Here is a 10,201-nt window from a genome sequence, read left to right as displayed (position 1 = left end):
TACTTTATCCAGCAAAGCTATCATTCAGAATTGAAGGTCAGATAAAGAGCTTCACAGATAAGAAAAAGCTAAAGGAGTTCATCACCACCAAACCAGTATTATATGAAATGCTGAAAGGTATCCTTTAAGAAGAGGAAGAAAAAGAAAAAGATAAAGATAAAAATTATGAACAACAAATACGTATCTATCAACAAGCGAATCTAAAAATCCAGTGAATAAATAATCTGATGAACAGAATAAATTGGTGAATATAATAGAATCAGGGGCATAGAAAGGGAGTGGACTGACAATTCTCAGGCGGAAAGGGGTGTGGGGGGTACAGGAAGAGACAAAAAAAATCGTACACCTGTGGATGAGGACAGTGCGGGGGGAATAAGGGCAGAGGGTGGGGTGGGAACCGGGTGGAGGGGAGCTATGGGGGGAAAAAAGAGGAACAACTGTAATAATCTGAACAATAAAGATTTAATTAAAAAAATAAAGTGTGTACACATTTTGGGGGGACACCCTGTATTTACTTTATGAAGGAGAGAGACATGCCTTTGAGCACCTGAGAGCTACATGTATGAACACACACACACACACACACACACACAAGTGTGATAATGGAAGGCAGAGTTTGGAGGTCTAAATACACTCATACTTCAGAAATGGGGAGTGAATGAGCTAAAAGGGGAGTGGAAAGAACTTGGGCTATGGAGACAGAGAGATTGGGCTCAAATCCAGCCCTGCCATTGGCTAGCTATGTGACCTCAGGCAAGCCATTTGACTCTCAGAGTCTCCATGTTCTCGACTATAAAATGAAGATGATTTCCCCTCCCTACCAGGGTTTGCAGTTAAATAATGCAAGGCATCCAGCAGAGAGCCCTGGATACAGTAAGTACTCAGTGCAACACTTCTGTGCCCTTCACTGAGTAGGATTGCATTTGTCTTTCCTCTTCTTTAGGTTCATTACTATTGCTGATGGGCTCCTGGCTCAGGGTGGGGGTCACAGGGTGGCTCAGGTGGCTTCCTCTGCTGCCCGGATGTCCTCTTGGCCCTGTGCGCTGCCCTCTAAGTTGAGCAAGGTGCTGGGCGGCCTGCACGAGTCTTACCTTCCTCGCAGTTCTCGCCCTTGTAGCCGGGGTTGCAGATGCAGGTGCCCATGATGCAGGTGCCATGGTTGCTGCAGGCCACATCAATACACTGGTTGGTGGGCACGTCGCACTCGGCGCCCTTCCAGCCGCTATGGCACAGACACCGGCCCTTCATGTACTGGCCGTTCCCACTACAGAGCACGGGGCAGGAGGCTGGGGAGACAGCACGGGAAGCCTGGTGTGAACCAAAGCCCAGCATCCCCTACTGGCCTTTGTCCCTTTCTCCCCTCCGCCTGCTGGCTTGACCAAGAGCCTCCAGTGCTTTGCCACAACTCTCACGTGTGCCCATCTGTCTGCTTCTCTGGTTTTATTTAATTCCCGATTAAACACATCTGGAGCTGTAGGTGAAGGTGTGCAGTGCACGGCCTGGTGGAGCTGGTGCCCAGTGAACCCTGCTCCCTCCCACCCCCCAATATTACTGGGGCAGCGTGGTGGTTGCCAGGATCCCAGTGAGTTCCTGGGGCTCCCTGGGAAAGACAGCTGGGTCTCCGGCCTGCCCGTATCCCTCCTCCAACGCTCTCCTAATAGCGCTCCGTTTTGCTTCCCCACCCTCATCTGCAGCACACTTACTGTTGTCTTTAACCCAGCTTTCTCTCTGTTTTCCTTGCTTTTCAGGCCTCCACTCAAACCCATAAACCATGGCCCCATAAGAGAGTAGCTGAGCCCAACTTAGCTCTTGAAAGTATTATCTTTGCATTCTGCCTCTTAGCGTTTTGTGAACATCTGTACAAAGAACACTATATAAAAATAAATTATATTTCAGTGTGCTGTAAGTACCCACCAGCCTTAGTGAGCTTCACTAAGAGGCTGTTTTATACAGGGCTCTTCACTCTAAGTGCATACGGGATGAGACGGTAATTCTCGTTAGAAGGGATGACTCATCCCTTCTCTCTCGCACCGCTGTCCCCGCCCCCACCTGGCAGCTTTTCTTTAGAAAGCACTTGGCAGGGAATCACTGTGCTTCCTGGGGGCTGCAGGCTTTGCTGCCTCAAACTGAGTCTATTTCACCTTAGAAAGAATAAGTAGAATCCCCAAAGCAGTGCCACCTCACTGTGTTTTCAGCCTGGGGAGCCATCTCTGGCTTCCACCAATGAGCAACGACTCAGGCATCAGGTCTCAGTTCCAGGAGCACCTCACCTGGGAGCCCTTCCTGGTCCTCACCATCCAAGCTGAGACAGCTGCTCCCTTTCCCTCAGATAGGCACTCCCTGCACGTGACCTCCCTACCGTGTTTCTCACCTATTAGCCGCTTTGTAATCGTCCATTTTGTCTGTCTCCCAGGCAGAGAACTCCTGGGCTTGCTCAGTGTCTAGCACAGGACCAAGCCCGAAAGGACACAAAGCAGATGACTGATGAGGGAGAAAAACCAAAGGGAGTTTTCCCAAAGGGCGTGCCAAAATCTCAGGATGACAGATCTCCTTTGGTGTTTTCCTTGTTGATTCTTGCAGGACAATAATGAAGGCCAAAGGCAAACGGTAGATCATGGCAGCCTTGAAACTATCGCCAAGGGGTTATCATTAGACCCTATGGCAGCCTTGAAAGTATCACCAGGGGGTTATCATTAGACCCTATGGCAGCCTTGAAAGTATCGCCAGGGGGTTATCATTAGACCCTATGTGCCCAAATCTGAAACAACACTGGGGTCCTGTGTGGAGGAGAGCAGTCTCGCCCACCTCCCGAGTCCTTGGTGGTCTCAGCCATGATGCTGCCTGTGCTGTTAGAAGGCATTGACTGAGCAAGAAACCAGGCCTCCCTTCTCTGGGCCAGGGGAAACCAGGCTAGCTGAAGGTGAACGTGGAAGACGCTTGGCAAAGGCTGATCACTCCTCTAAGGGGAAATCAGCTTTTTAAGGACCCCCATGCCACTCCTTCTGCCCCCACAAGGGGACATGAGGTTAACTGCGGCTGCCCCTTCCTTCCTGACCTCCTGGTCATGCACCTGTGGGTCAAGTGGCCTGAAGACCTCCCTCACAGGGTTTCTGAAGGATGGCCCTTGGGAGCCCTTCTCTCGAGAGTCAAGAGTGGCCTGGAGCCCTACCTGGTTTGGCTCAGTGGGTAGAGTGTTGGCCTGCGGACTGAAGGATCTCCGGTTGGATTCCGGTCAAAGGCACATGCTTGGGTTGCAGGCTCTACCCCTAGTGTGTGTGTGTGTGGGGGGGGGGTGTGTGCAGGAGGCAGCTAATCAATAATTCTCTTTCATCATGTATGTTTCTCTCTCTCTCCTCCTTTCCTCTCTGAAATCAATATATATATATATATTTTAAAAAAAGAGTGGCCTGGAGTTCTGCACTGGCTCTGAGGAGTGGGACCTGAGCTCCCACGGGGCATGGGGAGTGGAAATCGCAGGTCCACACCGGGGCTCTCACCTCTGCCGCAGTCGGGGCCCAGGAAGCCCAGGAAGCAGTGGCAGGTCCCAGAGATGCAGTCCCCATTGCCGTAGCAGTTGCTGGGGCAGTTATCCACCGATTCTGGGGGAGAAACGAGAAGGAGAGCTGAAAACAGAAACTTCTTCCCCAAACAGAAGGCCCAGGAATCAAGCCTCAGGTTAACACATTCGAGCTCTTCTTGCCCAGTCACTGAAAGCAACCAATGAAGTTAAGAATTATATGTTACTAGAGGCCCAATGCCAAAATTCGTGCAAGAGTAGGCCTTCCTTCCCCTGGCTGCCGGCACCAGCTTCCCTCCGGCACCTGGGACCCGGGCTTCCCTTCGGCCACTGGCTTTGTCTGGAAGGTTGTCTGGTCTAATTAGCATATTACGCTTTTATTTTTATAGATATAGCCTTGGCCAGTGTACTCAGTGGTTAGAGCGTCAGCCAAAGCACCAATGGGTCTCGGGCTTAATTCCTGGTCAAGTGCACATACCTGGGTTGCAGGTTAAATCGGGTCCCGGTCAGGGTGTGTGCGGAAAGCAACCAATCGATGTGTCTCTCTCTCTCTCACTGATGTTTCTGTCCCACCCCTCCTTTCCACTCTCTCTAAAAATGAATGGAAAAGTATCTTTGGGTGAGGATTAACAAACAAACAAACAACCTTACATTACTTTTACTGAGATATATCTCAACTGACATTAAGAGATGTGTGCTGGAAAATGTCTGCCTGAACTATTTTTTTTATAAATCAAATTTGTATCTACAAATACATTAGAAACTTTTTGCAAAAAACATTAGTGAAAAAAATAGTTCAACCTGTTAGCAGGGCTATCTTTGGATGCTTGGTTATTGGGTGATTCTTGTGGTCTTTACACTTTCCAGTGTTTTATTTTTTTCACAATGAGCTGATATTCCAGGAATCTGGTTTGTAAAGCTACTGAGCATTTGTAAACCTATCTTTTCCCACCTCTGATTTTTCAAGCCTTAGTCTGGTTCCCTCCACACCAGCTAACCAACAGCTGCATGGCCAGCTTCCCCTTCCCTCCTCCCCCTTCGCTGATTCATTCACCACCCAGCAGCCTGAGTAATGATGTCTCTGAAACATTCTCCTACTTAAAACCATTCAATGGGGGAGAAATGAAAATATCCAAGCTCCTTTAAAAGGCATAGATCTGGAAACAACCCAAGTGTGCATAAGAAAGCTGTGGTACATTCCCACCATGGAATACTATGCAGCTGTAAAAAAAGAAGGATCTCTTACCCTTTGAGATAACACAGAAGGACCTGGAGAGTATTACGTTAAGCAACATAAGCCAGTCAGAGAAAGACAAGTATCACGCGACCTCACTCATATGTGGAATCTAATGAACAAAATAAACTGACCAACAAAATAAGGCCCAGAGGCATGGAAACATGGAAAAGACTGACAAATCCCAGAGGGAAGGTGGGGAAGGGTGGTGGGATGGGAAGAGATTAACCAAAGTTAACCAAAGAACTTATATGCATATATGCTCTGCCCATGGACACAGACAACAGTGTGGTGATGGCTGGGGGATGGGGGTGGGGCGGAGAGGAGGAAATGTGGAGAAAATAGGGGACATCCATAATAATGTCAACAATAAAAAATACACTTAAAAAAAGGCATAGGAGTTTCCTTTCATAGTCCCTTTGCCCCCTGCATTCCTTATGTTGTTGGCCAGTTTATTTTGTTCATTAGATTCCACATATAAGTGAGATCATGTGATAGTTGTCTCTCTCTGACTGGCCTATTTTGCTTACCATCTGCTATGATGCCCCTCTTGAAAGATGTTCCTTTCTCTAATTCTCCCTTATACTTTGGGACTGTCTGAGTGACATGTCAGGAAATATCAAATTCATTTCAGAAAGGTTTTAGTAAAAAAGTAGTCAATGTTGTGTAGCTCCAGTTAGTACAGCCACTAGCTAGAAAATCTATGCATGCGGAACTGCCCTCTTCCCAAATGCTGGGTGTGGAACAAAGGAGAGAAGTCACTATATGTGACTATCTTCTTTGTGCCATGTATTTCCACAAAGTTTTTCTCATTTCACTGTCACCAAATCCAAAAGCATGTATCGTTATTCCCTTTTTTTTTTTTAAATTTAAGGTGGCTAGGAGATGAAGTGACTTGCTGAAGGCCACACAGATACAATGGCATGGAGGCAAGATTCAAACTCAGGCCTTAGGACGCCAAGCCTGGTCTTCTTCAATACTATTATGCTCTCTGGGCCTTAAAGAAATTCACTCCATAGCAAGCCAGAAGAATGAGTGAGGTGGCAGATCTGGGGGACAGAGAGGCCAATCCTGAAGACACCAAAGGACTCAGCTGAAAGGTACAGAATTCTAGAACTTTTAGAACTTAAAGGGATCCAAGAGACCATCTAGCCCAGCGGTTCTCAACCTGTGGGTCGAGACCCCTTTGGCGGTCGAACGACCCTTTCACAGGGGTCACCTAAGACCATCCTGCATATCAGATATTTACATTATGATCCATAACAGTAGCAACATTACAGTTATGAAGTAGCAACGAAAATAATTTTATGGTTGGGTCACAACATGAGGAACTGTATTTAAAGGGCCAGAAGGTTGAGAACCACTGATCTAGCCCAAAGCTTTCATTTAATAGAGAAGGAAACGGAGCCGAAGAAGGGCAGTGACTCACCAGGCCTCAGAGTGAGTCTGCACTCAGAGTTGAAAGTAGAGGAAAGGTGGGCAGAGTTAAGGATTCAACCACGTCTCAGCTCACAACTAAGTCTTGAAGCCAAGGTGAAGGCCTCTGGTAGATGAGATGCTACCACAGAAGACGAGTCTTGCCCACTGGACATTTGCAGCCTCACTGGGGGCATGAGATGACACTGGACGTGAAGCGGCTCCGCGTGGAGGTGAGGAAACCTGGCCTGGGGTCCATTCTTCTGGCACCATGCTGGGTGACCTAAAGCAACTTCCAGCCCATCTCACCTTCCTCATATGTGAAATCAAGGTGAGGGCAGAGGTGACCCCTAGGACTGCTTCCTGTTCTAAAATTCTGTGCGTCTGAAATTGAGAGCAACTGTGCAGACAAGGCATCCATACAAGGGCATTGAGCCTTAACTGCAGCAAAGCACTATGGCCCATGGACATAGATGATTACAGGGCCAACTTATGGGGACAGCTTATCTGGGGCAAAACCAGCAGAGGGGAAGGCTTCTCAGAGGAGGTGGGCGTGAAGAATGGCGTGGATATGGATAGAGAAGGGAAAAGACAGGGAGATGGGGAGAAACTCATCGCATGGTGCACTTCCCAGAAAGGTCTTTCCCAATTGTCGGCCACTATCAACTTGGAAGCTACTTTAAAAGTTTGGAAATAGGGTTCATATGTGTGGTTCCTTTCATGAGTTGGCAGGAAATTCCAGTTGCTCCATGTTGTTCCTCTGCTAACACGAGCAGTTTTACACTAACAGGTAAGAACAAGAGGGTCTAACCCAGCATAAGTTCTCGTTTCAGGGCAAAGTGGTTGGGTCCCTGCAGAGCGAGGCTCACAAGCCACGGCCCCAGGTAATTCTGCTCTCACTTGCTTTGCCTGGAAAAATCCATCTTCCTAATACCTTTACTTTATAAGTGGCTTCCTAAACACTTGAGAGAGAGAGAGAGAGAGAGAGAGAGAGAGAGAGAGAGAATGGCTTAGAAAGTTTCATTTTGAATATTCTTTTAAAAATAAGGATTCTGGGTAAAGTTTAAGGCAAGATTATTTTCACTTTTAGCTACTGGAGGGTGGGCTTCACCTGCGGTATCACAGGAGTACAGTACAGAGGCGGGAGGCCGGGCCTCGGGTCTTGTTCTGCTTCTAAATGGCTGTGGGGCCTTGACCATGTCACTTCATCTTTCTGCACCTGTTTCCTCATCCCCGCCTGCTTGGCAACTCCTATTCCTTCTTTCAAATGCAGCTCCAATGTCACCTCCTCTGACAAGCCTTCCTGATTTCTTTTATTTTTTTATTTTTTAATATATTGATTTCAGGGAGGAAGGGAGAGGGAGAGAGAGATAGAAACATCAATGATGAGAGAGAATCATTGTATGCGGGAAACGTATGTATACGTTTTACGTTGACTGGTAGTTAAGTAGAGCGCAGGACACATATTAATACGTTTTTTTTTTATAGACTAGCGGTAGAATGTGGGTAACATATAAATACGTAAACTAAAGTTATCGTAATTTTACTGAACGTTGCCATTTGCGCAAAAAATTAGCAAAAATGGCCCGCGCCACGCGCCACCTGTTAGCGCGCCATAAAAACTACCCACATACAATGTGTTAACCGGCTGCCTCCAGCACGCCCTCTACTGCGGATCAAGCCCGCAACTCGGGCATGTGCCCTTGACCAAATTGAATCCGAGACCTTTTAGTCTGAGGGCCATTGCTCTATCCAATGAGCCAAACCAGCTAGGGCCTTCCTGATTTCTTAAACAGGCTAAGTTACTCCAGGTCTCTCTCTTCCCCTCCCTCCTACTAAAACCCCAAACAGTCCCCAGCTTTGACTGTGAACTCTGAGGGCAGACACCGAGTTTATTCATTTCTGTATTTGCCCTTGTATTCATCTCACAGAGAAAGTCTCAATAAATGTTTGTTGCTATCACTGAGAGAATTCAACTGATCTCAGAGGTCTCTCCCAGGAATAAATGTTTGTTGCTATCACTGAGAGAATTCAACTGGATGATCTCAGAGGTCTCTCCCAGATCTAAAGTCCTATGGTTCAGTCCTTCTCAAAACCTTGGTATAAATGTCTAATAAATTACTATAATTACCAGTTGCATTTATAACAGGATCAACTGCAGATCGATGTTACACACACACACTTTCTAGATTTTGAATCATCTGCCACAAAGCTTTCGTGGTGAAAAAGTGAGGAAAGTATGTTTTCTGTGACTGAGTCTGGTGTCGGTTGCTAAATCTGACTGCACAGAATGCTGTTTGCTACAAAACTTGCCCCAGGCTGTTGGTTTCAGAGAAGGCAGAAGTTTTAGGAAACATGGAATAATTTTACGATAGTAACAAGGAAGTGGGAGGGAGACGTTTGGAGAATATTGCTGTTTGATGAAATGTTTCTGTATATAGTTTTTCTTCCGTTTGGAAAGATTTCAACTACTTGGGGTCCACCTGGGATCCCACAGATGATGAGCCCCCTCTGACGAGATAGCTCTACGCTAAACGCTAGTGCAGGAGTGACACTCACTGGCTTGGGAGGAGTGTGAACTTTATTGACTAAACATGCTGTTATGTTTCCAATTAGTGTTTGGTGAATGTCTTCCGTCTGCAGTTCCTTCCTGCTTTGCTCATGTCCAAGCTGCAGCTGCCTTCATTCTGCAGAAGGTGTTCCTTCAGATCTGCTCAAATCTAAATGGAAAATGCAGCTGCCTACAAATAACTGATTTTCCTAATTGGGTATGTGGCATATGGGAAGGCACCCCCCCCCCCCCCCCACCTTGCTTTTGTTTTTCCATCACCACAGTGGGTCCTGCTAGGAAAATTGATTCTCAGGAACGTGTTTTTCCTTCCATCAGTGTTGGAATGCAGAGTTTAAATGTTTCCTTAGCTCCTACTCTGGACATGTGTTGTGAGTGGGCGTGTTCTTGGGATGTTGAACAAACTATTGCTCGAAATACAAAGGGGCATCCGCAGAAGGAAGAAAGACAACAGTGTTCTTCCCTGGAGGAGACATGGGAGACAGGAAACCACAGGGCCTCGGCGAAGCCACTGCAGCACCTCATCTTGTCTGCTCACTACACTTTTCCAGAACAAATCACTAGCATCAGCGTGTCCAGGTGAAAGGGTAACAGTTGATAAATACGTCCTTCCGAGTCCAGGGTTGATTGCCGGAAAAGCCTGCCTTCATTTGCCACCTTCTGCGTTTCTGTTTTGAAATCTCAAAGCCTCGTTTTGTAGGAAACAGGAGAGACCAGAGAAAAATCCTGCCTGGAGAAGGACTACTGGGCAGCCTAACTGTGGACTCCCATTTCACAGGAGCAGTTAGCCTAGAGAGGAAAGGAGGCTCCCCGCCTCCATCAGCTCCCCAGGGCCTGGGCACACCTGCTTCATGCCCTGGTCTGAGCAGGCACACCTCTGTGGTCACAGGAGCCTGACCTTGGATTCTAGCACCAAAGATAGAAGGAGCAGCTGTGAGGTGGGAGCTTACCAATCATCCTTGGCTTCTCTCTCTTCTTACCTTGCTCTATCCCTGCCCCCCCCCCCCCGCCCCAGACACCCGTATTGTTCTCCTGTGATGTGTCCCAGATGACAGAAGCTTGTGTTTTCTACCTACAATTCCGTCCTCTGCTTCCCTCATGTCTCCTTCAGTTGTAAAAGTGGATGTTGGCAACTGTTTGGGAGAGCTCAGTTGAGGAACCAAGGTCTACCAGTGCCTGGCAGAGAACCACTCTCTGACACCTCCTTTGACTTCTCTGTAGGATGGATGCTAATGCTTAGGCAAGAAGAGAAGGATTTGGACTCCAGGACAGCCAACTGGACGACTGGATGTGTCACCTTGACTGCAGCTAGTGACATTATACATCCTGAAAGGGGATTGGGTTTACTATTGGCAACCAAAAGAAGAGAGGGAAACAAACTAGATAGCATAGCTGGGATTTAACTCTACAGCAGCTTCAGGTTGAGGGAAGACTCTAACACAGATCTTCTCATTCCCTCAAATGA

At 47.4% G+C, this 10,201-nt stretch overlaps 1 protein-coding gene across 6 annotated transcripts in view; it reads right to left on the bottom strand.

The window, feature by feature from the left end:
- TENM4 (teneurin transmembrane protein 4) overlaps positions 1-10,201 on the bottom strand; it is a 384,882-nt gene that overhangs the window by 142,404 nt on the left and 232,277 nt on the right. For all 6 annotated transcript variants that reach the window (XM_005882313.2, XM_014530001.1, XM_014529998.1 and 3 more), the window contains 2 exons: positions 3,498-3,599; positions 1,092-1,286 (listed from right to left, as the gene is read on the bottom strand). In XM_005882313.2, the coding sequence (XP_005882375.1) occupies positions 1,092-1,286; positions 3,498-3,599 (297 nt within the window). The remainder of the gene's footprint in view (positions 1-1,091; positions 1,287-3,497; positions 3,600-10,201) is intronic.

The sequence above is a fragment of the Myotis brandtii genome, unplaced genomic scaffold, assembly GCF_000412655.1.
Source record: "Myotis brandtii unplaced genomic scaffold, ASM41265v1 scaffold704, whole genome shotgun sequence".
In the NCBI taxonomy this organism is placed as follows: Eukaryota; Metazoa; Chordata; class Mammalia; order Chiroptera; family Vespertilionidae; genus Myotis; species Myotis brandtii.
The sequence above is the reverse complement of the archived record's forward strand: the minus strand, read 5'-3'. Positions and strand labels throughout refer to the sequence as shown.